At 50.1% G+C, this 27,330-nt stretch overlaps 2 protein-coding genes across 2 annotated transcripts; one reads left to right on the top strand and one right to left on the bottom strand.

Moving 5' to 3' along the window:
- The first annotated feature begins 4,349 nt into the window (after window positions 1-4,349).
- Window positions 4,350-21,991, top strand: dnmt1 (DNA (cytosine-5-)-methyltransferase 1). The gene is made up of 34 exons (XM_066707852.1): window positions 4,350-4,778; window positions 5,808-5,850; window positions 6,236-6,343; window positions 7,036-7,255; window positions 7,717-7,789; window positions 8,038-8,122; window positions 8,270-8,310; window positions 8,408-8,459; window positions 8,736-8,819; window positions 9,306-9,415; window positions 9,514-9,632; window positions 9,730-9,822; window positions 9,918-10,069; window positions 10,616-10,803; window positions 12,665-12,845; window positions 13,192-13,289; window positions 13,504-13,654; window positions 13,759-13,874; window positions 14,041-14,242; window positions 14,525-14,661; window positions 14,759-14,935; window positions 15,048-15,272; window positions 15,567-15,759; window positions 15,909-15,999; window positions 17,413-17,541; window positions 17,635-17,917; window positions 18,050-18,191; window positions 18,358-18,524; window positions 18,627-18,804; window positions 19,089-19,284; window positions 19,630-19,793; window positions 20,047-20,163; window positions 20,496-20,586; window positions 21,672-21,991. Exons 1-34 carry the CDS (start codon window positions 4,732-4,734, stop codon window positions 21,707-21,709), a joined length of 4,491 nt encoding a protein of 1,496 aa, XP_066563949.1. The 5' UTR covers window positions 4,350-4,731; the 3' UTR covers window positions 21,710-21,991.
- A 1,443-nt stretch (window positions 21,992-23,434) lies between these two features.
- Window positions 23,435-27,069, bottom strand: eif3g (eukaryotic translation initiation factor 3, subunit G). The gene is made up of 10 exons (XM_066707851.1): window positions 26,948-27,069; window positions 26,812-26,861; window positions 25,931-26,019; window positions 25,566-25,625; window positions 25,184-25,288; window positions 24,778-24,967; window positions 24,555-24,662; window positions 24,309-24,445; window positions 23,914-24,020; window positions 23,435-23,542 (listed from the first exon to the last, which is right to left on the bottom strand). Exons 1-10 carry the CDS (start codon window positions 26,965-26,967, stop codon window positions 23,527-23,529), a joined length of 882 nt encoding a protein of 293 aa, XP_066563948.1. The 5' UTR covers window positions 26,968-27,069; the 3' UTR covers window positions 23,435-23,526.
- Between the last annotated feature and the right edge of the window lie 261 nt (window positions 27,070-27,330).

Genomic DNA, 27,330 nt, shown 5'->3' with positions numbered 1-27,330 from the left:
GCAGTGCAGAGGATTGTAGGTTTCATCATTAAGCCGAATAATATCACAAATCATACAAAGGACCCTAGTACTGGCTGGAGAACTGGGCTGGGATCAGGGTTAGGGTCCTTATCAATGGGACTTAAGCATCTCCCCATAATGACAGCCTGTAACCCAGCACATAGCTCAGAAAGGTTAAGGTACGAGACAATTGGACACATACAGACAGGTGACACATTAAAGGAAAAACCTGAATAAATGAGTGGAGGAACATAATGAATGCAGACGCCTCCAAACAGGTGCACTGCATGACGCAATTAAGCAATTAACATCCTATCCTGCTCTGTGGCATGTATACAAATGCTGAGCAGACCCAGCTGACCTTGAGTTTGGATCCAGTTGGCAAGATGAAAAGATCAAAGTGACTGTGAAAGAGGGGGCATTATTGGGGCACGAATGGCAGGAGCTTCAGTCACACAGACGCTCAACTGGCTCGTGTTCTGGACAAGTGGGCGAGTGCGTGTGTGGGACACCAAGAGAACGGGACAGGCCTGACTGCTGGACCCCTACAGTGAGGGGGTCCGGAGGCTCTGTTATGCTGTGAGAGTCATTTTCCTGGCATGGTTTGGGTCCACTTGTCCCCTTAGAGGGAAGGGTCACTGCAAATCATGACAAAGTTATTCTGAGTGATCACCTTTATCCTATGGTGTGACATTTCTGTCCTGATGGGAGTGTCTCTTCCAGGATGACAATGCCCCCATCCACAGGGCACGAGGGTCACTGAATGGTGTGATGAGGATGAAAATGATGTGACTCATATGCTCTGGCCTTCACAGTCACCAGATCTCAACCCAATTGAACACCTGTGGGAGATTCTGGACTGACGTGTTAGACAGCGCTCTCCACCACCATCGTCAAAACCCCAAATGAGGGAATATCTTTTGGAAGAATGGTGTCCATCCCTCCAGTAGAGTCCAGAGACTAGAAACTGTGCCAAGAGCATTGAGGCTTCTGGGGCTCGTGGTGCCCAACACCTCACTGAGACACTGTATGTGTTTTTCCTTTAATTTGTCACCCGTCTGTACATCACTTCCTGTTTGTGATCTGTACACAAACCCACTGCAGAGAAATAAAACATTAGAGAGCTTTTTCATGTGTGAAGACCCTACAGCGAAGCAGATTGTGCTTGTTTGTCACATACAGCTGCAGGTGTTTCCAGTAAGTGAAGTTCATTCCGGGTAAACATTAAACCACACTAACAGCTTCTCCAGGCTGTTCGGCTTTATATTAAAACTCTTTTTTAGGGGGGTTTTGGTTTGGTTTTTGAGTCTTGCCTTTAAAGGTGAGCTCTTGCTATGCACAACAAGACAGGTGATTTTTTCGGAGAGTAGATTGAGATACTCATTCACTTTTGGAGTCAAGGATCTGTTCCGTAAGTTTAATCGACGTCTGTCTGACCTGAAGATGAATGGAAGACCTTTTCTTTCCTGTTGATAGTTGGAAGAAAGAGCTGAAGAACTGGGACTGAAGATTCTTCAGTTTTAATTAATCTCTGACCTGTACATGAGAAACTTAAGAAACATAAGACAGTGTCCAGTCGAGAGGAGGCCATTCGCCCCATCGTGCTCGTTTGGTGTCCATTAATAACTAAGTGATCAAGGATCCTATCCAGTCTGTTTTTGAATGTTCCCAAATTGTCTCTTCAGCCACATCGCTGGGGAGTTTGTTCAGATTGTGACGCCTCTCTGTGTGAAGAAGTGTCTCCTGTTTTCAGTTTTGAATGCCTTGAAGCCCAATTTCCATTTGTGTCCCCGGGTGCGTGTGTCCCTGCTGATCTGGAAAAGCTCCTCTGGTTTGATGTGGTCGATGCCCTTCATGATTTTGAAGACTTGGATCAAGTCCCCACGTAGTCTCCTCTGTTCCAGGGTGAAAAGGTTCAGGTCCTCAGTCTCTCAGTAGGACATTCCCTTCAGACCTGGAATAAGTCTGGTTGCTCTCCTCTGAACTGCCTCTAGAGCAGCGATATCTTTCTTGAAGTGTGGAGCCCAGAACTGTCCACAGTATCCAGATGAGGTCTAACTAGTGCATTGTACAGTCTGAACATCACTGCCCTTGTTCTCAATTCTACACTCTTCAATCTTGTTGAAATACTATCCGCATATCTCTATACTTCCTTTCAGAAAATCAATGAGATCAACGTGGATTAGGGAAGCCTGGCTCCAGTGGCACACAGTTGTCGAACTAATCCACTGCACTACCTGGCACTCAAACAACACTCACTGTCAGTAGGTGAGGATCTGGTGTGAGGCCCAATATAGATGCAAGTCCGCCACTGAAGAGCAAGGCGGGTGGGAGCTGTGTGCAACCGAATGTCTTTCCCCTCCCTGAAAACTTGCCATCCGCTTTTCTGAAAAGTGTTTCGGAGGCCTTTTTATACACGTCCTTCTTGTCTTATTGACAGAACAATCGCTGGGAGCCTGGACCAAAAAAAGACAACAGAGAAACAAATTACACAGCCAGGGGCCCGAAATAATAGAAGAAAACCCCCCAAACAAACAGGAAACCACAGATGTTATAAACGCGTGAAAAATGATAAGAGGGGCCTTCCACATGCACATCGCAGACACAGATGCGGACGTGTTTATTAAAAGAGTGTGTTTGTTTGAGTTTGCGATGGAACAAAATGTATTCTGTTAGTTCGGGCCCTTGAGGCGTACACGTGATGCACGTTTGTTTAAATGACTGAAAACTGATCATTATTATTATCATTGATGCGAACATTAAAGAGGTGAAAAACTATTTATGAAGTGTTGGATGATGGCATGCAATCTGTGTAATAAAGCACAGATCTGTGGGAATCAAAGGACATTCCCAAGAGCGATGCACAGACAGCCGTTTCCACTCTGTCACTACGTAATCATGACCCAGAACAACATGACAATTTGCTCTCGCCCCTGTTGGTGAATTATTTACTTTGTACTCGGGCGCCCCCCTGTGGAAGAGGGGGAATTCACAGCCCAGAAAACCCTACCATGGAGCAGAGCAACACCAGGACAGATAATATAAGCAGCCTTAAGATGCATTGGGGTTTTCCCTATGCATAAAATGCATCATAAAAGTACTACACATATGATGCAGATACGATAAGCATAGGAAACAATAAGGTACTGATACTATTATTAACATGGTAAAAATACACAAAACCCACACAGATAGACAGCCAGCGTGCAGGGCAGGCGAGAGGAGGCGCTGCGGACTCATCTGCATTTTCTCCACGTTTCCCAAATGCCTCTGTAACTGCTTTGTACTGCACGGACACTCGGTGAAATATGATCACTCAAATAAAAACGACAATGAGAAACGTGCACTAAATAGTGGGCTGCACAATTAGAGCAAATTGCAACCAAAAAGCTAACGGGGGAGGGAGCGGATCCAGGGGTTTATTCCCAGCAGGAAAACAGGATTTCCAAACCCTAAATGCAAGTTACCTAAATATAACAGTCCCTGACTGAAATGCATATTACTGAAGTGTCTGTGTTTATTCAAAGTGTTGTAATCACACTCCATTGTCTTATTTCCAACAATTAACAACTAATTGCATGGTCTTAGATGTATTACAGTGGCGGGAACTTCGGGGCACAGAGTAGATAACAATGATGCTACTAAAGAAAGAAGGAAAGAAGGAAGGAAGGAAGGAAGGAAGGAAACGCCTGGGTGCTAAGACCATGCCTGTTCGGACACATCGCTGCACGTCCGCCGGACGGTTGAAGTTTCGCGGCAGAGCCCTCCCGCGGCGCTACTGGTACCACACGGTGCACACGGCGTCCTTGTGGGCGAGTCCAATCCTGCACCCCGGGGGTCGAGCTGATAACCTATACGAGCCGTATTCATTTCCCCCTCACGTCGCCGCAATGATTATCGCATCGCTGCCTTATAAATGACACAACATGATGATCTGCTCTCTAAGCGCGGCGCCGTCCCTGCTGGAAATAGCGTTATACTCCGTAGTAGACAGCCACACCCCCATTGTCCTTAATGTGTATCACTTGGGCTGCGCGTCTTCAGATATAGTATTTCACAGTAACAGGGGTGTGCATAATAACAGTCAAATGCGTATTGTCGCACAGGGCGTACTTTAATAGCGCAGATAACAAGTGCACTTATTATTTCCACCCCCGAAGCCCCGTCTTTATCACAAACAGCTGGGGCAATTGAAACAGCGCGCTGGGAATTGAAGCCGCTCGTCCCCCCTTTTCATCCCGGAAGTGGTAAAACCCGGGATAGGTTGCTGGGGGGTGCGACCATTCTGGAGGGGGGGGGGTGGGGACCAACATTGCACTGGAAGGAACCCGCCAAAGATGCATCAACCGCAAGAACAAACACGGGTCTCGTCTGGGGGGGAGGCGGAAACGCGCATCCCGTGTGAGGCTGAAGCGCCGCCAGCGGACGTGGTTGAACACGACCCAGCAGACGGCCGCCTCACCTCTGCGCTTGACGAATGGTAGAGTCCGGTGTACCCCGGTTTCCGCGCGAAAAGCCGGCCCGCCGCGCCGCAGCTGCAGACAGGATCCATAAGAAGCGCCTCCTCTGCGCTGCACTCCGCCTGCGCTGCGCGTCTTTAAGGATATTTTATTTTTGTAACCCTCTTTTGCGGGTTCTTTGTTTTTTTCCCTTCCTTTTAATCTCACACAGCCGCGCACTGCATTTTTAATCGCCTTTCCTTTATTTTAATCCAGCGCGTTCAAACTTGCGATGCCAGCCAAGACAGCCCGGTCCCTCCCCGAGGACGTCAGGAAGCGGTAGTTACCTTCGCCGTGGTGTCCGCGGCTCTGCCTCGTCCCTCCGCCCGGCCGGTCGTGTTCTGCGCCTGGTGTCGGGGGGGACAGGAAATGCATGCATGTCGGCTGTCCGTGTGGCTGCTCGTCTGGTTGTTTGGGAGGAGAGATGGATGGATGGATGGAGGGAGAGAGAGATGGGTTGCACGTTGAGCGCGCGCTGTCTGTTTTCACGGATTTGGCGCCAAAGATCCCCGTTTTCTGGCTGCTGTGGCGCCGGTGTTGTGACTGACGCGGCTCTGGGGGGGGCAGGCGCAGTGACGTGTGTTGCTGGTGCTCGGACACGTTTGTTGTTGTTTTTTTTGGGGGGGGGGGTCGTGTTGTCCTGCGGCTCTGTGGCGCGCGGGTGGGGGGGCACGCACAGGCGCACGGCTCGCGCTCTCCCGCGGTGCAGATTTCCCGCAGTTCTGCACCCTCGCACCGTGTGCATCCCCCCCCCAGCGGCGTGCAGATCTGCGGGAATCGGCCGCGCACCTGGACCCCCATCACAACCACAACGTCGCTGCTCCTGGACTGGTGGTGCTGGTGTCGGGTCTCCGCATCAGTCTCCAGTGTGCATGGGCTGCACGGTGTCTTTCAGGCTGCTTTCCCCCCCTCGTCCCTTCCTTTTCTGGGGTGTGATGTGTGGACGTAGGTTGTGCAGGAATGCGTTTACGCTCTTGCTCAGGTGTGTTGCAGGATCTCGCCCTGCCTCTCATGGTGACTCTCACTTTGAACTTCACCTCTGAAAGCATCTGTCCAGGTGAAGTGAACGCGTCCCCCTGTTTTCAGTGGTGCTACTAAGCAGCAGTGCTTGATTACAATACAGGGGATGCCCGATCTCCAAGTGTTGGTTATTTCTCTTGGAGGCCGTTTCAGTGCAGAACTGGGCAGCTGTACTGGAGGGAACCTGGACTTGAACCATGTTCTCCTCGATGTGCGCTGCTTTGCTTGACCGCTTTACTCAATGAAGTGTACCGTCCTGATCACCTGTTAATGTGATTTCTTTTACAGGCTTCAAGTTTTGGATAAAGATGGGGATGGTCTCACAGACGAGGTACTTTTCACTTTGCAGTTATTTGAACTCCCAGGTGGCAGGAGGATCACTGTATAGTTAAAGTCCAGACCATCGGGTGTCCCCAAGCCTCCCTCAGTTTGTCAGCACACATCTTGTTTAAAGTAAGAGCAGAAGCTCAAAATGAGCAGTGATTTAAGCGTCTTGATTAGTTTTCCAGTCCCAGCATCCCCTTAAGCTGTTGCTAGAAGAAATGTTGCATCTACATGTTGCCTGTTTGCCCGAGTAGTTTGTTCCACACCCCTGCTACTCTTTGTGTAAGAAGTGCCTTCTGTTTTTAGCGTCTTCTCTGCCCCATCCCTCCCCCAGAAATGTAGTTTCGTATCGTTTCATTGTGGTCTGATTGGCTCTGTTGCTGCTTTTGCAGGAGTGTGTGAAGGAGAAGCTGAGTCTGGTGCATGGCTACCTGAAGGCAGATGCCCAGGTTCAGCTCAGCAGTCTGGAGAGCAAGCTGAAGAAAGAGGAGCTTTCAGTGGTAACTTGACCCTTTTCTAATTTTTGCATGTCTCGAAACGGTGCTCAGCTGTCGTGAAAATCACGTTTCGTATCCTTATTTCATAGAGCGTTCAGTCGAGTACATTCAGAGGGCGGAAAATTGGGACTACAGTCTACAGTTTTTAATCTTGTTTGACATTCACTGGCTCTGTAGAGCATTAAAATCTGTATTCAGTGAGGGGATCGGCCCAATTTCAGTCTCGTGTCAGATTCTCTTTGCTCCTCTGATCAAACGAACCCTTGCTAATAGGGTCCCTGACCTTGACGACTTTCAGATTGTTGTGCATCCCTCTCTCCATCCATCTAATCTCATGAGGGCTCGCTTGCTTCCTTGGCCAGAACTTGAACACTTCTCTAAAGTGTGAGGCTGACAACGATGCCTTGTAGCAGACGCCACCGCTCTATTCACACCGAGCTGTACCGGTTATTTATGTATTGGCACACAGGCCCATACCAGCACATAACCTTTGAGGAATAGTCACTTATTTCCACTGTGGTCCTCTTGCATGGATACTGAACTTTTAACGATACAAATTTTAAAAACCAAAACAATCCTAGGTGTGAGTGATTGGACTGAGCTCGGGAACACTGCCGATGTGCAGGGCAGCGGCTGGGGGTGAAAGGTCACACCGGCTGGGGCAGCAGAAGCCTGACTCTTGCCTTCCCGTGCAGGAGGGGTACCTGACCAAAGTGAAGGCGCTGCTCGGCCAGGAGCTGAGCGCGGAGAACGGGGAGCTGAACGGCCAGGCCAACGGCTGCGCGGAGAACGGGGAGCACAGCGACGACCACAATGGAGAGGCGGCCATGGAGAGCCAGGACGAGGGAGTGAAGTCGCCCGGTGCCGCCAAGCCCAGGGGGGGCAGGAGGTCCAAGACTGAGGGGGACGCGAAGAGTGAGTGAACGGCTAGGACGGGCGTGGGGTGGGGACAGCGGGGGTTTGGAGGGGCAGCCCATCCAATAGAGGGAGGCCAGAAACTACATTTAAAGCAAAACCCACTTGAGAGTGACATCGTGTAGCCAGTAGCAGTTGAGATCTCGGGCACTACACTGTGCTTGTGAGGTCACGGCACTTTCCTTCCTTGGGCGTTGCCAGTCCCGTTGCCAGTCCTCTCACTGGTTCAATTACGAACATCCTTCTCTAGTTTACCTGATGAAAGCGTGGGGCGGGGGAGCAATAAAACCAGCTCCGTACTTCCTGGTGAAGTCGCTGCTGTTTTCCAACCTCCGTGCTGCCCCGGGAGGATGTGCGCAGACATGGCCTGTCTGTTCTCTGCCGGTGTGTCGTGTCCTGACTTCACGTGTGTGTCTGGAGGACTCAACTAGATCTTAATGGTTTTGTCCCATTTCTCGCAGAGTCTCCAGTCAGTTCAAGGGTCACCAGAAACTCGGCGAGGCAACCGACAATCTTGTCCATGTTTTCAAAAGTGTAAGTATGCCTTGTATTCGGCACAACCTATGTTTAGTTTGGGTCTTTTATGTAGGTTTGTATGACAATCCCCTCATATCTAAATGCATTGTGAGCTCTCATCTGTAGTTAAAATTGGTCAGATGAGTCTTTGACAGGAATTCACTTCGAGTCTGAACCCTCTCCGTGTTTTGGATATTAGGTTTACTTCTATATGGACTGACTTGATTAATTTAAACTCGCGTACGTCTCTCCCCTCCCTTCTCCAGCCCAGCCAAGCGTAAATCCGATGAAGCGAATGGAGTGGAGGAGCCGAAGGCTAAAGAGGAGGAAGAGCAGGAGGAGGAAGAGAAGGTGAGCATCGACGCGTGGGGTGATAACAGCCGGCCGTGGGGTCACGTCTCCATCACTGCATAGACTTGTCATTTTATGAGTGTGATCTGGTGCAATTCCAGGTTTAGTCTGGAACAAAAAGCACTAATTCTACTTTTTTCTTTCTAGTCACAAGACGAGAAGAGATTAAAGATTGAATCGGAGGAAAAGTAAGCATTTGTTTCCCTTATTTAAATGTGCAATTGCAAGGTTTGTACGATGTGCCTATGCAGCTCAAATATGGCGTCCTTGCTTTCTTGTGTCTAGGCCTGAGACTAAAGATGCTGCTATGGAGAAGAAACCTGTACCGCCAGCCAAGGTGAGGGTTATTACATCTTTTATTAATTTCAGTGTGTGGCGATTGGGTCTTTAGTTGCAATTTTGTGTAATCGATATTTTAGTACATTCTTGTCAATTTGGACAATATGAAATGGTTTTAGGTTAGACGATCATTTAAATGAAGGCATAACTTTTCCCCTCCCTTCTTACTGCTGGAGTTCTTGTTAAACCATTCTCCCACAAATCTGATGTGTTTTGAGTGCCTGTAGACCCGTCTGAGAAGCCTGTGTATAAACCTCCCCCGTTCCCCTTTCAGACTCCGCCTCCCAAATGCCCGGACTGCCGGCAATACCTGGACGACTCGGACCTAAAGTTTTTCCAGGGAGACCCCGATAATGCCGTGAGTACTCCAGCCGCGACCTCGGCCTTTGGTGCGCCGTCTCCAGTCTAGGGCTGTCTGGGCACGACCGCTCGTAGTGGAGACCCTCTACGGCCGTGGTCTCCACCCCTGGTCCTGCCGCGCTCCTGTCCAGCAGGTCTTTAGAGGTCCCGCTCCTAATGCCAATTTATAAGTGCCTGGAAGGATTGCTGTACAGGGTGTCGGTGACTATACGGTGGCTTCTGTGGTCTACACCAGTCCGGCTGCATTTTTGAGCTGCGCTCGTGTGTTTACGCAAGATCAGGTTTAATTCTTGTGGCACGCTTCTGGTCTCGTCGATGAATGGCTTGTACTGCAGGTTGAGCCGACTGTTCTGCAGTTTATTTAAAAAGTGACTTAACTTACACAAGCAAGTCCTCAGGGTGCTAGGAATATAGGGACACAGTTTATGGGGGGCGTGTGCTCCGCAGTACGAGGTGCGAGGAATGAGCTGCCATTGTGTTGCAGCTGGACGAGCCGGAGATGCTGACGGACGAGCGTCTGTCCCTGTTCGACGCGAACGAAGACGGGTTCGAGAGCTACGAAGATCTGCCCCAGCACAAGATCACCAACTTCAGGTAGGGCTCGGTCTTGGACGGTTTTCTGAGACTTGATTAGTCTTCCCCACTGCTGTCTGCCGGAGGTGTAATTTCCGCCCTTCCTCTGGTCTCTGCAGTGTCTACGATAAGAGGGGCCACCTGTGTCCCTTCGACTCGGGGCTGATTGAGAAGAACGTGGAGCTGTACTTCAGCTGTGCCGTGAAGCCCATCTATGACGACAACCCCTGCATGGACGGTACGAGCTGCTGTAGTGTGTTTTTTAAGGCTTGACCTTCACCTCTCTCTCGCGCGGTTTTCCCTTTATTTAAATCTCTTGTCATCTCCTCTCCCAGGTGGGGTTCCTGCAAAAAAGCTCGGCCCGATCAACGCCTGGTGGATAACCGGGTTCGATGGCGGTGAAAAAGCCTTGATTGGATTCACTACAGGTACTGAATAGCGTAGCCGTATACAGGAACTATACATCTACCTGTAATGCATAGACTTCAAGGGCCAAGGCGCTGATCTCTCCTTCCCCCTCCAGCCTTTGCCGACTACATCCTGATGGACCCCAGCGAGGAGTACGCGCCCATCTTCGCCCTAATGCAGGAGAAGATCTACATGAGCAAGATCGTGGTGGAGTTCCTGCAGAAGAACCCGGAGGTCAACTATGAGGACCTGCTCAACAAGATCGAGGTGAGGAGCGGTGCGGCGCCGGGCTGCTCCTCCCGCTGGGGCGAGAGGCGTGGCTTCGTGGTGGACGCTGCGGTGTTCAAGACCGGGTGCTGGGTGTGAAATGTAAACTCGACTCGTTTTAAAGGTTTCAGAGACAAAGTTCCCCGGTGGCGTCTGTTTGAAGTCCGGCCTTTTCTTCTGTGACGCATCTGTCTCGCTGATTCAGGAGTGCCGGGGCTGAATAATCCAGTGTAAATTGAGTTCAGGTGGTGTCTGCGGCCTGTCTGACACTTCGGCATGGCTTGGCCTTGAGTCATTCTGTCCGGATAATAAAATGAATAACTGGATGTGACACATAACCACCGGTTTTCATGATTCACCAGTGTTTCCTTGTAATAGTTTAACCCTTTACAGACCTCCACTGTTTTTGGATCGCCTCATGATCTCAAACTTTTTCATAAGCTGCACTATTTAGTCAAATTAAGCTAATGTTCAGTTAAGATCTCAAGGGCGGGGGCTCCTCCAGGACCAGTGGTCTAAACTCGTCTTGCCCATCTCTCTCCTCAGACCACCGTTCCTCCGGCTGGCCTGAACTTCAACCGCTTCACCGAGGACACGCTGCTGCGGCACGCCCAGTTTGTGGTGGAGCAGGTGGAGAGCTACGACGAGGCGGGGGACTCGGACGAGCAGCCCATCATTGTCACGCCCTGCATGCGAGACCTCATCAAGCTGGCGGGGGTAACCCTGGGCAAGAGGTACCAGTCTGCGGGGGTTTCGGGTGGCGGGGGGCTTGTGGGGAAGCCTCTGTGGAGCGGCTGTGTGGTCGTCCCAGCTGTCATGGTTCCACGGTTGCTGCCATTGCGTGCCGCTCTGTATAGTGCCTTGCTGAGTTGCTGCCGGGGTGAGGTCCGCGAAGGTCCATGAAACCTTCGGCTGCTTTTTGTTTTTCTTTTAAGCAGTATGCAGTGAATGGCTTTATCCCCCCCCCCCAGTGACCCTCCCATCTCCATCTAGGATGTCCATCTCTGTTCACAGGGGTTCATTAAATGGGTATTTTAACCAGAAGGCAAGTGGTGCTGGGCATTTGGATGCTGTTGGTTTGCTACAGCAGCTCCATCCGTCTCCTTTGCCAAGATCTGAGCTCGTTCTTATTTTAAATGATTGACCGTTGCAGGTGCACAGGCCAGAGCTGAGAAACCGTACACCGGCCCAGACCACTGAAGGTTTTGAAACTACTAGAGTACTGTACGGAGCCTTGTGACGGTTTTCCTGAATCCAAAGGCAGGGGATGCTATTTGAGCATTTTTACCTAATCAAGCTATGAAGATTAAAAAGGTTTTTTGATTATCTCAAGGCTAAGAACCCTGTGAATTACCCAGAATTCACAACTCTCCAGTTACAATATTCAGTGTTGTATGTGGAGGTGTATTTCCAGAGTCCCCAACCCTGGCCCTGGAGGAGCCCCTCCCTGCTGGTTTGTTCCAGCCGAGCTCCGACTTAATTGAACCCTTAATTGAAGTAAGTTTGCTTAGATTGAATTTAAATTCTGTGACATTGATTCTTTTAAGTTCTTTATACAATTCTATTAAAACTCCTACTGTTTAAAATGATCATTCAGATTCTAATTAGTTCAATTAAGTGTTCAATTAACACTGAGTTTGTTTAGAACAAATCAGCCGATTGGGGGGTCCTCCAGGACCAGGATTGGGAATCCTGGGTGTATTGTAATCCCGAAGGAGTCCCCGTGTTTCTTTGAAAACGATCTGCTCCTGACCTGGTGCTTTGCCTTACTGTGTTAATCTGTCTTTGGTTTCCCTTATGCAGCATGCTATTGTACTGGTAGGTATGATTCAGTTTGAATGCTTCCCTGCCTTGTCTTGTTCTGTTCTGGGTAAAACTCTTAACGATGGGAATTACAAGTTGAGCCCCCAGCTGGTTTCTGCTGCTCGAGTCCAACCTCATGCAAAATCGGTGTTGTAACGCTCAAAGAGGGAGGGGGAGGGGAATGCTTGTTTGTGTGTGTCTAGTGGTCCTGTAAACAGATGTCAAGCTGGGGTTGCATGCTGTGGATTGCCGCACGTTTGCGCCGCACGTTTGCGCCGCACGTTTGCACCGCACGTTTGCGCCGCACGTTTGCACCGCCCTTGTGGCTTTGGCATGAACCCTGCTTATCGTTTACAGAAGAATCCACCAGCAGTTGCAGGAATACCTGGTTCAGACCATGACCAGTCATTCAAGAAGAACACTTTCTCAATTTGTAGGGTTTTGTTTATTTAAGGTAATTTTACTTTTTTCTAACCTGCATATTGTTTGGGCAAGGACTCCAAACAGTCAGGTGTAATGGGACTTTGTAGACGAGTTCTTGGTTTACTTCATCTCCCCCACCCCCCCCCCCACACACTAACTGGCCTGCCCAGTGATTTGTGGTCTTTCTGCAGTACTCTGCCTTTGAAAGTTGATCGAGAGGCTTTGTATCTTGAAAGATGTTAATGATGCAGAATGCTGCACAGAGCTGAAAGGGTTAATGTAGTGATCTACCCTTCTGGATATGTGTGGGGGGGGGGACAACTACAACAGCCTCGGTCTGAACTGGGATCGTCTGATGCTTCTCCGCAGGCGAGCCGCGAGGAGGCAGGCCATCCGCCACCCCACCAAGATCGAGAAGGACAACAAGGGTCCCACCAAGGCTACCACCACCAAGCTGGTCTACCAGATCTTCGACACCTTCTTCTCTGATCAGATTGAGCAGGATGACAAGGAGAACGTCACCAAGCGCCGGCGCTGCGGGGTCTGTGAGGTGAGCCCGGCTGGCACGAACCCAATAATGAGGATTTAATGGAACTGAAAACCTGGAGACGCTGCAGGGCAATGTGCCTGCCCGCCCATTCCCAGGTTTCTTTCAGTGCTGGCTGACATGTTGGCCTCCAGCCGACTGTGCTGGGAAGTTTTAAAGTGACCTGTAAAACCCACTGGATTACAGCACTTAAGGGAGACGGTTAGCTCAATTGTGTGTGAGTTGGAAAGTCCAGCACAGCGTGGTAGAATGTTTTCAATTAAATTGGGATTATTTTTTTAAACGTTTGGCCAAGTGTTGCCTCGGGTTTCTTTAGTTGTTGGTCTGACTCCTTGTTTCTCTGGAACAGGTCTGCCAGGCTCCGGACTGCGGGAAATGCACGGCCTGCCAGGACATGATTAAATTTGGGGGGAGCGGCCGCAGCAAACAGGCCTGCATGAAGCGGAGGTGAGCCTCGGTCTGGCCTCCTGGTCTCTCGGCACTCTCGTTTCAAGCTGGGGGGCTGCGAGTGTCCTCAATTGCTCTTCTCCTTGGCTGCTTACCTTCTTACTCGGAACCCGCCATCTCCTGTAGGGTGTTCTTGCCTCTCAACATTTGAAGCTTTGAATCCAGAAAAGCCCTTTTAAAGAAACGGCCATTTAATTAACAAACTGATCCCCAGGTGTCCAAACCTGGCGGTGAAGGAGGCCGAGGATGATGAGAACATGGAAGAGGAAGACGTCCTGCCGGTGAAGATCACGCCCAAGAAGATGTCCCAGGCCAAGAAGAAGCAGAGCAAGAGCAAGCTGTCTTGGGTGGGAGAGCCGGTCAAGGTATGATCTAGCCTCTAGACGTATTGGAAGCTTTACAGGTTGGGGGGGAAAAGGCACGTTTTTGGGGTTTGTTTGGAGTTGACGTTGTGGCTTTTCTTCTGCAGACGATGGGCCAGAAGGACTACTACATGAAGGTCTGTGTGGAGGAGGAGATCCTGGAGGTGGGGGACTGCGTGTCGGTCAGCCCCGTTGACCCGTCCCACCCTCTCTACCTGGCCCGGTGAGTGCCGAACGCTCTGTGCCGGCTGCTTTTATAATGTCCAAGAACCCCGGCACCTTCCGAGTATCGAACCCTGTCGAGGACAGACTTCAGTGCTGGGGGGTCCGCCTGGTTTAATTCTGTAATGCGATGAAAAGTGCAATCTGAGAGATATCGTCCCCTGCAGGATCACCGCGCTCTGGGAGGACAACAATGGCAAGATGTTCCATGCCCACTGGTTCTGCCGGGGGACGGACACGGTGCTGGGCGAGTCCTCGGACCCCCTGGAGCTTTTCCTGGTCGATGAGTGCGAGGACATGCAGCTGTCCTACGTCCAGAGGAAGGTCAACGTCATGTACAAGGCCCCGTCCAACAACTGGGCCATGGAGGTAAGTGGACCCCCATATAAGTGTTGTTAAACCAATCTTCAAGACTGGTCCCTGGTTCTGGAGGGCTGCAGTCTGTCAAGTTTAGATCACTAGAGTTGAGTAGTATAGTTGAGTAGTTGAGTATCTGAATTGGGGGCAGGGGGACGTCGCTACAATTTTAAAGTGCTATTGGAGTCCTGTGTAAGGACGTAGCAGTTCGTAGAAGTTTTAGGATCAGAGAACTTGATGTGTCGCAGAGGTCGGGAATTCTCGGCTAAAACGTTTTCTACAATCCGTTTCCAGGGTGGAATGGACAACGAGATCAAAGTCATAGATGACGACGATGGCAAGAGCTTCTTCTACCAGCTGTGGTATGAGCCAGAGTACGCGCGCTTCGAGACACCTCCCAAGGTCACCCCCCCGGAGGACCGCAAGTTCATGTGAGTGCTTGCCCGGGCAAATTGAGGGTTCCTCGTCTCCGACTTCCCGTTTGCCTCGTGAGCGGGCCTGTCCTGACCCCCGTGTCTCTCCCCTCAGGTTCTGCGCCAGCTGCACACGCCAGGACGAGGTGGCCGCGCAGCAGACCCCAAGGGTGGAGGAGCCGCTGGACTTGGAGCACGACTCCAAGGTGTTCTACGCCATGGCCTGCCTGAGAGGGGAGCAGTACCGCGCCGGCGATGGTGTCTACATGCCTTCGGATGCCTTCTCCTTCAAGTAGGGACCTGGCGGGGGGCCCGGGTTGTCTATCCCGGAGCTTCAATGGCAGAGTTAAGTTGACGCTGTACAACCAAAGCCTTATTCCTACTTCTCTCCACCCCCCCTGCAGCGTGAAGGCCGCCAGCCCGGTGAAGCGGCCCCACAGGAAAGAGGATGTGGACGAGGAGCTGTACCCCGAGTACTACAGGAAGTCCTCAGACTACATCAAGGGCAGCAACCTGGACGCCCCCGAGCCATTCCGGGTGGGCCGCATCAAAGAGATCTTCTGCAGCAAGCGCGGCATGAGCAAGACCAGCGAGCCCGAGATCAAACTGCGCATCTACAAGTTCTACAGGTACTGGCCGCTGTCCCCCTCTATCCCCCTCTGTCCCATGGGGAGAGGAGAGGGAATAAGGGTCTCAGTGTTGCGTTGTAGACTTGAAACCAGTGGTTCTCAACCCTGGTCCGATGGACACCTTGTCCTGCTGTTTTTTGGTTCTGACTGAGCTCTTAAAAATTAATTTCTAGTGGGGTACTTAATTGAACCCTAATTTAATGAATCTGCATATTCTGATCTTAAACTTTAAACCGTTGCAGATCCTCGACGCTTTTCCCTTCTCTGCTCAATAACCCCTCACTCCTCCCCCAGGCCAGAAAACACCCACAAGGGCCTCAAGGGGGGCTACCACACCGACATCAACATGCTGTACTGGAGCGACGAGGAGGTGACCGTGGACTTCAAGGACGTGCAGGGCCGCTGCACCGTGGAGTACGGGGAGGACCTGATCGAGACAGTGCAGGAGTACTCCAGCGGGGGGCACGACCGCTTCTACTTCCTGGAGGTAGGGGGCTCACCGGCGCTCGGCTTCCCAGAGGGGTGCGGCTGACCTGCAGCTTGCCTTGATTTCTCCTGTTTTGGTTTCATCCCCCTCTTCCTGTGGATCGAATCAAGCTCGAGGCACAGGGTCTAACCTGGTCTTGTTTATCACAGGCCTACAATGCCAAGACCAAGAGCTTCGAGGACCCTCCGAACCATGCGCGCAGTGTGGTCCAGAAGGGCAAAGGCAAGGGCAAAGGAAAAGGTAGGCACTCCCGTGCAGCAGGGGTCCTCTCGCTCGCTTGCTTGACTTGCTTTTAAAGGCGCTATAAAAGTGTATTAGCAGTAATTGTGTAATGTGCAAGACCTTTCTTCTCTTCCTCCTCCAGGAGCTACTTTAGTGTGTTTTTTGGTGTTAACCCACAGAGGACTAGCAGGCCAATTTTCAGCCCAACCTTCCGCCCCCTTTTTAGCCTTAAAAGGGGTTTTTATTGGACAGATCTACATAGCAACTAATTGTTTTAACCAATAGCAGATATGTTTATGGAGAATAAACCATTCAAAAAGCTTTTAAAGAGTTTTGTGTTGGTTAAAATATTAGATGGGAAAAGATGGCGTCTCACTGCATGAGAGCGCTTTTAAAGGAGTCGTGGAATGTTTTGAACTATTTTACTGCTTCGGAGACCAGTAAAACAAACTTTACAATACTAAAAACTTTTAATTTGGCACATTGATTAGTATTGTACAGTTATGGCAGCGATTTGGAAGTGGGGGGGGGGGGGCAAGTTTATTATGAGAACATGCGAGGGGTGAAGATGTATATTAAGACGTTTCTACTTTATTTCCGCTGGTCAACATGTCTCCTTTTTCAACAAATAAGACCAATTGACACGAGCTGGTAAGATTAATAAATACACCGTATTAACAGTCCAATGTGTATTTCCACACGGCAACCCCGACCGGACGATTTCTCCATCAGAGATCATATCTGCCCCGAGCTGAACACAAGAGTTTACAATCAATGCAACGTACATTTATTAAATATTACTGGTAATAACTACAACAATCTGTACGTTTTTATATTTATTCAACACACCGCACAAGCCGACTGGCCAATTAGTTTCATTTTTTTGTTTTGCCGTGTAATTGACTAGTTTCTAGACGGGTGCGCTCCTTGCAACACTGATTTTATATCTCAAACAAATTTGTAAACATCCAAGTTTTTTTTTGTATTTTCAAAACAGCATTCTGGGGATTTGTATGGATATGGTTTTCTAAGTGTTTATAAGCCAGGTCAATTCGGAGAACGGGAATGTCTTGAAAATTAAAAATGGTGTCTAAGTTTAGTTTTTTTCTTTGCCAATGCACATTTCTGTATTCATTCCCAAAATACACTAATTTTGGAAGAATGAAAAACGTCCGTGCCTTAAGTTTCTTGTGATTTAGGTTTTATATTATGCTTATGTATCGATGTTCAATTTGCTGCTCTATGTTAAGTGCTGTGATGTTTTTGTTTTTGGAGCTCTAGGCCTGAGGCATTGCGCATCCCCTGTGGGCCTAGTACTCTGGGTTAAGCGATGCCCTTCCGACTTCCGGATGTTTCATTTGGCGCACAAGCAGTTTTTCCTGGTGTGACACAACAAGGGTTTGGGCTGACCACTCGTTTCTCGCCCCCCAGGGAAAGGCAAAGGGAAGTCGTCGTCCCCCCAGGAGCAGCAGGAAGCGCAGGACCTGAAGCCCCAGAAGCTGCGCACCTTGGACGTGTTCTCCGGCTGCGGGGGGCTGTCTGAGGGCTTCCATCAGGCGGGTGAGTCTGGCATGGTCATTCGGTGTAAAATCAGTCTGAGTAACTTGTACGGCCCACAGCCCGGCTGATGTTTCTCCGGCCCTCTCCTCGCAGACATCGCCGAGACCCTGTGGGCCATCGAGATGTGGGACCCGGCCGCCCAGGCCTTCCGGCTCAACAACCCGGGCACCACGGTGTTCACCGAGGACTGCAACGTCCTGCTGAAGCTGGTCATGTCCGGCGAGAAGACCAACTCCCTGGGCCAGAAGTTGCCGCAGAAGGGGGACGTGGAGATGCTGTGCGGCGGCCCCCCCTGCCAAGGCTTCAGCGGCATGAACCGCTTCAACTCCCGCACCTACTCCAAGTTCAAGAACTCGCTGGTGGTCTCCTATCTCAGGTCAGTGGTGGGACTACAGGCCTGGTTGGGTGTTGATGGGTGAACGTCTGAGTTTCCTGTGCTCTGCTCCCGTGGTGCAGTTGTGTGGCTTTGTCTGCTCTTTGCTGACCGGTCTTCTCTCCCCCGGTGCAGCTACTGTGACTACTACAGGCCCAAGTTCTTCCTGCTGGAGAATGTCCGGAATTTCGTGTCCTTCAAGCGCTCCATGGTGCTGAAGCTGACTCTGCGCTGCCTGGTGCGGATGGGATACCAGTGTACCTTCGGCGTCCTGCAGGTGAGCAGCTCTGACTTGAAAGACCCAGATGAGACCATTGCAGTATTTCTTGGCTCGTTTACAAAGGGAAGCGGCGTGAATATTGATCAGAGATCCATCCCAGCCTGCTGTGTTCAGAGTTGGTTGCACATGTCTTGTCAACGCCAGTTGTGTCCTTCCTCTGCAGGCAGGGCAGTACGGGGTGGCACAGACCCGCCGCCGAGCCATCATCCTGGCCGCTGCGCCGGGGGAGAAGCTGCCCAAATACCCCGAGCCCCTGCACGTGTTTGCCCCCCGCGCCTGCTCCCTCAGCGTCGTGGTGGACGAGAAGAGATACGTGGGCAACATCACCCGGTAACCGCTCCCTCCCTCCTGCCCTGAGCAGCAAGACTGTGGAAACGCCCTCCCACCACCTCCCTGCAAACCCACATGTCTCTCTCCCCCGTCCCTGCGCAGGATCGGCTGCGGCGCATACCGGACCATCACCGTGCGGGACGCCATGTCCGACCTCCCGGAGATCCGCAACGGGGCGTCGGGGCTGGAGATCTCGTACAACGGGGAGCCCCAGTCCTGGTTCCAGAGGCAGATCCGCGGCTCGCAGTACCAGCCCATCCTCCGGGACCACATCTGCAAGGTGCGGTGCTGCCACAGTCCGTTCATGAAAGTCTAGGGTCAGGGTTCTGATGCCCCGGCCCTGCGCGATTAGTGGCTTCTCTCACGACTTTTTTTTTTTTTTTTAGTTTTGAGTCTCTTGCGTCCTTTGGTTTTTATAGTTTTTCAATGCGAGCCTTTGTTACAGAAGACTATAATATTTGGTGTAAATGTGGCCAAATCTGAATTCGCAGTCTCTCGTGGAACCATTTAAGGTCCACTGGTTTTAAGTGTACTGCCGGATCTAACCTGTCTCCCCCCATTCAGGACATGAGTGCGCTGGTGGCGGCTAGAATGCGGCACATCCCACTGGCGCCGGGGTCCGACTGGCGCGACTTACCCAACATCGAGGTGCGCCTGAGCGACGGCACCACCACCAAGAAGCTGCGCTACACGCACCCGGACAAGAAGAACGGGCGCTCGAGCACCGGGGCCCTGCGGGGGGTCTGCACCTGTGCCGGAGGTGAGCGGGGGCCGCGACTGGGACATCGCAGGTCTAGACTGTGCTCCAGCGGCACAAGCTTGGGGTGTATAGTGGGGGAGATGCAGTAAACTATGTGGCTTGTATTTTACATGGGGGAGTTGTTCAGGGCAGGGGTAGGTCCTAAATTGGTTCCTTAAAGGTAACTTTTTATCAGTTTAAACCATCGGTGTAAGCTAATTATGACTTCAATTAGTGTTGTAATTTGTTTAGTCCAGGTTATAAAAACCTGTATTCTTAATCTAAAGCGCAACTGTACCACAGCAGCTTAGCAATCAACATGCATCTGCTGTAAAACTCATTCCCTTCCCTTCCTCTTGAATTCAGGCAAACCGTGTGACCCAGCTGACCGCCAGTTCAACACCCTGATCCCCTGGTGTCTGCCGCACACCGGCAACCGGCACAACCACTGGGCCGGGCTCTACGGCAGGCTGGAGTGGGACGGCTTCTTCAGCACCACCGTGACCAACCCCGAGCCCATGGGCAAGCAGGTAACCCCTCCAGAGCCCCGCTCCGCCTCCTGCAGGAATGTCAGGGCATGAGGTCCGGTTAGCCTTCTTGGCACATAATTCGGTCTTAAAATGGAAATCTTTAAATTCTCAATGCACTTAACTGAGGTGGATCAGTTTGCCATCCTGCCCTGCCGCCTGTATTGGCCTGTACACCCTGGGCTTCAGGATGCAAGGGTGTCATCGCTGAGTGTGTAAATTCTGACTGTCCGTCTCTCTTCCCCGTGGTTCCCAGGGCCGCGTCCTGCACCCCGAGCAGCACCGGGTGGTCAGCGTGCGGGAGTGCGCGCGGTCGCAGGGCTTCCCCGACACGTACCGCTTCTTCGGCAACATCCTGGACAAGCACAGACAGGTGAGGGGTCTGCGCTCGCGCCCTGCCCCCCTAGTGCCACGGGGGGTTGAGTTTTTTCCTTGTCTGCCCACGCACCTTTTAAGGGATGTTTGTCGGTTTTGCTGTCGGCATGCGAATGTCTGACCTCTGCCAATTGTAAAAGAGGCACCGCTGAGATCTTCAGTTGTCTGACTGGAGCGGGTTTGTGCTGATTTATTGAACTTGGTGTTGATGGCCTTGAATTAAATGTATATATTAGATTTAACCCCAAGCAGGGCAACTGGAAATGTAACTTCCCTCTTGCTCGCGTGTTGGTGTAATCTGAATTTCCCTCCGTCTCGATGCGTCTGCAGGTTGGAAACGCCGTCCCGCCGCCTCTCGCCAAAGCCATTGGCCTGGAGATCAAACAGTGCTTGTTGGAGAAGATGAAAGAGAGCAGCGCAGGTAATGATCTGGAACTCGCACTTTCTGAATTCAAACTTCATTTTTCAACAAACCGTCACACTGAGTTTACATTTCTTTACATGCACAATGTGTTCAAATCCTAGTGACACCACCAGTTTTATGTATAAAAAATTAGGCTGATTTCCATACAACTGAAGTCCAGTAGATGCTACTTAACTAACTTCTCTAAAGGAGACGTCGCTGGAGTTAAAAGATTTAGAAGTTGAATTTAAGCAGTTGCTATAGGTTATCTAATCCAGTATGTGGAAAAAGTGTCAGTGAAGACGGAATATTACTGGTCCGGTCGAGGGAGTGCTTTAACCCGCTGCAGTCCTGAGTCGGACTGGATCAGACATTGTAAAGATGCAGTTGCGGTCCTGTGTCGGACACGGTCTGACGTCTCTGATCGCGTCTTTTGCAAAGAAAAAGCCGAGCACGGCCTTCAGCAGCCTTTGATAACATCGCGATGGAAAACTCAAAACTTATGGGCGAAGCCCCCCTGTGAGAGTCGGCAGTCAGGAAGTGACGGACGCAGGCTAAACTATACTGTACTATAATGTACTGCCAGAACTTTTTTTTAGTTTTGCACTTATTTGCACCTGGAGTAATAGTCAAAAGCCTGTTGGTCCTTTTTTTCTAGTTGAGTTGTTTTGCACAATTTTACAATGAGGGTGTCCTTTGGAATAATACTGCTTTGTGCATTGTTTTTTGCAAAATTATTTTATTTTAACTTGGTCTGAAATGTTTTCTTCACAAAATTGGACACGACGGCTGCAAAATTGGACTGCAGAGGGTTAAGATTAAAATACAAATGAGGCTGTTTTAACCATAACCCTTGTCGTCCACGACCACCATTGTGATGCCAGTGCAGTACATACAGTAGCAGTGCAATGCGTTTAGTTCTTCCAGCTGGAATAAATGAAACTTGAATTAGTTTGGTAGACTTGTTGTGACGGGGTCTTGTAAAGATTGACGCATCGCAGGCTCTTCAGCCGGGTGTCGGAGGCGCCCGTCGTGCCCTCGCTGTGCAGTCTGTAAAGCTCTGTTGTCCAACTGCAATACCACTTATTTCTGTGCTCCAACAGAGAATGTGAAACAGGAAAACGTGTACATGGCCGACTGAATCCTCGCACGTTCCCGCTCTCGAGACGCCGCCTCCGAGGGGCTTCTTATAAAGCACTGAAGCCCTGCATTTCACTCCCATATCAGCGAGCGATCGCCCGCCGACCGACCCATGATTTTACAAAGATGACAATGTGGTGCCATTGTGTAATTTTATTTGTCTGTTTTTAATGTAATTTTAACCATGTATTTGCAACATCGATCCGCTTCCAGCAAGCGGGAAATAATTGTATGTAGTTTTTATATGTTGTAATATTTCAAATAAAGCTCTTATTAAATGGAACTGCTGTGTTTTGGTCAGATTGCCGGAGGGAGAATTGTTACACACTCCTGTACTTCCGTTCACGGCAGGGTTGTGTGCCTACCTGCCCAACGTCCGAGCTGGGTTGGGGTTTTGACCCTCGTTAGTCCTAAAGGGTCAAGTGGACAAATTACAGGCTGTAACTTTTTTTTGGATAATGTTCTAAACCGTGGCGAATGCTCTTGTGTACACGGATCAAATTAACACCATGGCTATTAAATAACTGAATATATTGAAGCTGTACAGCAATTACCCAGCTGGAATTTTAAAATCTAATGGGCTGTATGGAGCCTATAGTCCACTTGTGCCAGTACAGTGTATTGGGACACCGAGCCGGGGCAGGGCTTTGGTGTTGGAGGTACCAGGGATGATCCTCTGCCTGTACATTCAATTGGATCATTCAGACCAATGCCATTAGTCCAAATGACTGGTTTCCAGCCCTGCTAAGTAATTTGCTTAAATTTTACTCTTTAACTGTATGTAATGGATAAAAAGTTGGTTCCTTAATAGTAACATTGTAAAAGGAATTTAATTTTACAAAAACTTAACCCCCCTACAGTTTTAAAGGTGGTGATGTAGGATATTATAAGGGAGCAGTGGGTAATGGTTTTTAGTTTTTGTGCCATAAATACATTTTTGTACACAATTCTCATTAAAAACTCATTTAAATTTTTGACCCAGAGGGATGCACTTCTTAGTGTGTAGTTCCACTTGTCAAATGTTTTCCCAAGATACCCCTTCATTTTCCAAATCTCTCAATGCTGGTTTTAGGAAGAGATGTGACTGGAAATCACATACCAGTCTACCTAGTATCAAAGATGCCATACCACTTTCAGTGTGTGTTCTGCCCTTGATGCAGATCAAGCAGTCGAACTACAGTAGGAAGATCCACTGTTGATCCAAACACACTGTGCCATGGGTGGAAGGCCTACAGCAATACAAGAGGACCTGCAGTGTGTCCTGTGCAAACATTTCACTCAGGTCTGGACTTCAGTGGTCCTGGAAAAAGCCCTTTCACCTTCTCTCCTCACTGCACTCTTGCTTGTGAGCAAGTCATTCTGTGAAGATGCTGCACTGGGAGTGTCTTCATACTTCAAATCCCATTTTATCTTCCCACTCCTGTTCAGAAAGTGACCATAGGGGCCCTTCGTCATGTTGCAGAACAGGGATTTGTTGACTGTGAGGTGGTCATGCACATTAAGCTTAATTTGACACCAGTATGTTTATTATCCATGGAGACTCCAGGGATGGAACTTTTTACTTCAAAAGGAAAACATCCATTTGTAAACAGACAGCAAAACTAGAAATACAAATCACTGTTCACTGAAAATAAATGCCGAGTTGATTTTAAAATCAAACCTAATAATGATCAGAACTAGATAAGACCAGGTAAGGCTGTTGAAAGACATTAATCCACAGCAGATATTGAAGACCAGATCATATTTATTAACAGACAATTACAATTCTGATTCTCCTCTTCCTTCACGTGGGAAAGGTTCACAGGAATTCTTTCCGTCTCAGTTGTTGGAAGGTCTGGAAGAAGAGTTTTAAAATTGAAATCCACACTTCAAACCTGTTGTAGCCATATCTGTTAGCATATCACTGTGAAACACCAGTCAGCGCTACCTATAGGCTGCAACGTACTGTAACTAACCTGAGGGGACGGATTCTTAACAATGAACGCCTTTGAAGCCGACAACACTCGAATCCATAACTTACTCAAAGTGCTTTTCACAAATTTAGTGTTATTACTTCCTCCACATGAGCTTAAATCAATTACAATAAGCGTCACTAATTAAATTAATCACATCTATAACTGTGCACCTTGTCAACGGATCAGGTTTTGATTGGACAATTAGCCATTAATACAAGGTAGTGATGCATTTCTGAAGAAAGAGACTTACTTGGCCCATTCGACGTTCAGGATCAAGTGATCGTAGCCGAAGCCGGACACGCCGGCGATGGCTCGGGCCGCGTCCTCGCGCCGGTGGAAACTGATGAAGGCGAAGCCCTGCGGGACGAGAGGGAGGCGGTCAGAACAGCGTGCCAACCCGACCGCTCGGCAGCTCAACCACCCCAGCCAGGGCCCGCCCCAGATCGCTCTGTCTGGAGGTTCCGGCTTTCCTCACTCGGACAAGAGAACGTCAGCCTGGACCGTCAGGAAACCCACCCCCCACCCACGCCTGATCATTTTTTATTAAAACCTCTCTGCCTTCTGTGCCACCCACAGCTCGGGCAGACAGACACAGTCACCCCCACAGCGGTTTCAAAGGACCGTCTCCGGGAACGCCCTGCTCACCTTGGACTGGCCGGTGTTCTTGTCCTTGGCCAGGTAGATCCTGGAGATGGATCCGAACGGGCGGAACAGCTCCTGCAGGTCCGTCTCCCTGGTGTCCTCCGACAGGTTGGTCACGCGGATCGTGGCATTGTCGTCCGCTGGGGGGAGGAGAAGAGAAGAGGTTTGGCTTGGATCTGGGACGTGGGAGAAGGCAGGACCGACACCGTCTCTAGCCTAACATCTCCAGCCACGTTCACGTCGACTCACCTCTGCGGTTGGGCTGCATGGACTCCCCTCGGCGAGTGCTCCCGTCCCGCAGGCTGGGGGGGACGTACTTCCCGGTCTTGCTCTGTGCTGGCTGTGCCGGCTCAGGCTCTGTGAAACCAGAAGGTGACAGCCGTTTTAATGCCCCCTCACCTGATGCATGAACATTGGGCCCTTGGGGCTCTAAAACAAAAACAACTACAAATGAACGGGAGAGGTCAAGTACCAGAGGTCTTCTCCTTGTCCCCGGTGGAAAGACCCAGCTGCTCGGCCAGCTCCTTCTGCATGGGGCCCAGCGTGTCCTTGTACGGACAGCGGGTGGTCCAGTGGTCTCCTTTACAGATCCTACAGGAGACGATCTTCTGGCCCCTCAGCTTGTTCATGGGATCTTCCTCCAGGTCCTGGCTGTTCAGATCCTGAGAGAAGAGGGGGGACAAGAGACGAGTCATCCTGGGGGTATCATTACATCACTTCCTGCTATCAGCCCATGCCCAGCTTCTTAGCACCAGCCTTGCTTTAAGCTCATTAAAACATTCCTGACTGCTGCTCTCAAGGCCCCCGATGCTGCATGAACGTTTGAGGGCCTTTTCTCTTCACAACGAGCTTCCTAAAACCCAGCAATTCCGGCTCACCTCTTTGCTGGAGATGAAGGTCATGAAGACATCGTCGCTGACCGTGGTGGTGGCCACGTTGGGGCCGGGAGGGTCGAACTCGGAATTCCCAAACTTCTTCCAGTTCTAGGCAGTGCAAAGACAGAACACACAAGTGAGCCGAGCCGAGCAAAACACCTACCCGTCGTGGGTGACGTGCTTTCATTACAGCGAATATAAAACCCTAGAGAAGAACACCGGGCTTGGTTTGTAGAAAGGTTAGTAACACATGGGAATCTACATGTAAGCCTACAGAAATGCGTCTGAACTGCTTGTCAATTAACCAAGTTGGGGTCAAGATGCACAAACATGGCTGGCACAGTATAAAACCGTAAAACACATACTGACGCATCCAGGGTCATACCTTTCTCCGGGCAACAACTTTAGAGGCCTTCCTGGTCTCGATTTTGAACGTGCGGACAATCTGGAAGAAATCGGCAAGAATTTGATTATCGGATGCTCTCCACCATCCTTCCAGCACGATCTCCAGACACTATTTCTGTGGTACTGATGTTGTGTGGATTGCTTAATGCATTTACCGCAATCTACAGTCCCGGTCCTGTGTGTGAAAGTCACGATTACACCGGTAAACAGACGCCACCTAATCCTGGCCCTCCATTCTGTGAAGCTGAGTTTCTGGTGGCTTATGATGAACTGCAGCTGGATGAACCACAAAGGCATGTGTGTTCATTTGACACCCTCTGGACATTTTCCCATTCCCAACCTCACCTTAAATTTCTTGCCATCCTCGTCGATCTTGTACTCTGTGATGGTTTTGATGTTGCCTTTGATCGTTTCCTTCGGCGAGGGGAGCGTCCCTGTGAAACCGTGGCAAAGCGGTTAGATCCCCCCCAGGACATGGAGAGACAGCGGAGGAGAAACAACTACAGAAACCCTGGCACCTCAGAGGAACACAGACAGGGTTTGTTTGTAAAGTGGGGCCTTGACATATACTGTCCATTAAAATAAGTGTAAGAAAAACCTGACATTCATTGTTTGTGCATCTATACCAGGTTTGACATTACTGCTGTAAAATACAATTAAAATACTTGAAGCAAACTACCTTTAGTATACATTGTAATGCAGTCTTGTATACAGATGTTTAGCATCAATGAAGTATGGCCCGGCATTATATAGGCCTACGTCACCAACCTGCTGGTTCATTGTTATTTACTAGTTTATTGTCAGTTACAGGATACCAGAGCAATACGAGAGTGCAAAAATGTATATAAAATATACAGTTAACATCCTGCTGCATACTAGTTTTAATAGCTAACAGGTAAGAGATAAAGTACGGAGGTTAGGGGACATAGGGCATTTTTGTAAAGTAATATAAAGTGCAGACTCACTGCAGTGCTGAACCGCAAAACACTCACTATTGCTGCAACTACATTATTTTCAACCTCCGCCATTTTCCCAGGCCGTTCCTGCGTTGCGACCACAGCGACAGTTCGCTAACGAGAGCCGGCCCAGCCTGGCTGTGCTGTGGCCGACACGCAGCGCCGCTCCCCGGGCACAGGGCGGCCGTCTGCCCGGCCTCGGCTGCACCACACGTGCGACGCGGCTGTTTGCGGCCTATCTCTGCCCATAATGGCTGCTCCGGCGCTTACCCGAGTCGTCGCCTTCTTCCTCGACCTGGTCGGCCCAGCTGGGCTTGGAGCTGCGGGCGAGAACAGGCAGCGCGGCGGGTTAGGACACGGCGGGTTATATTTGCGTCAACAGTAACCGCGCTGATCGGAGACTTACTCGTATTCACCAGACGGCATCCCGGCCCGTAGCTCAGCGCGCAGAAAGAGCGAGAATCACGAAGGCAGCCGAGCTTAATCGATCCGGCCCGAGCGACGGCAGACGCGCTCAATCGATCCCAGACCGCGGGTTTAAAGGAGCAGCGCCCTCTACCGGAGCGGAGGAGCTTCTACCTGTGGAGAGCGTGTATGTTTTGGCACATGCTGACTACTGCAGAGGATTTAAAATACCTGTTTAGTTTGCCCACCGGTTATTTGAATTGTATGCATTGTTTATGGTTTGTGTATTTGTTTATTTGTGTTGTCTGCTTATCAATTGATTGATTGGTTTCAGAATAATATCATACTCTCTCATTTTGTATGAATACCTGTTTTTTTGTTTTT

Source organism: Amia ocellicauda, chromosome 7 (assembly GCF_036373705.1).
Source record: "Amia ocellicauda isolate fAmiCal2 chromosome 7, fAmiCal2.hap1, whole genome shotgun sequence".
Taxonomy (NCBI): Eukaryota; Metazoa; Chordata; class Actinopteri; order Amiiformes; family Amiidae; genus Amia; species Amia ocellicauda.
This window is presented reverse-complemented; position numbering and strand designations above follow the sequence as displayed.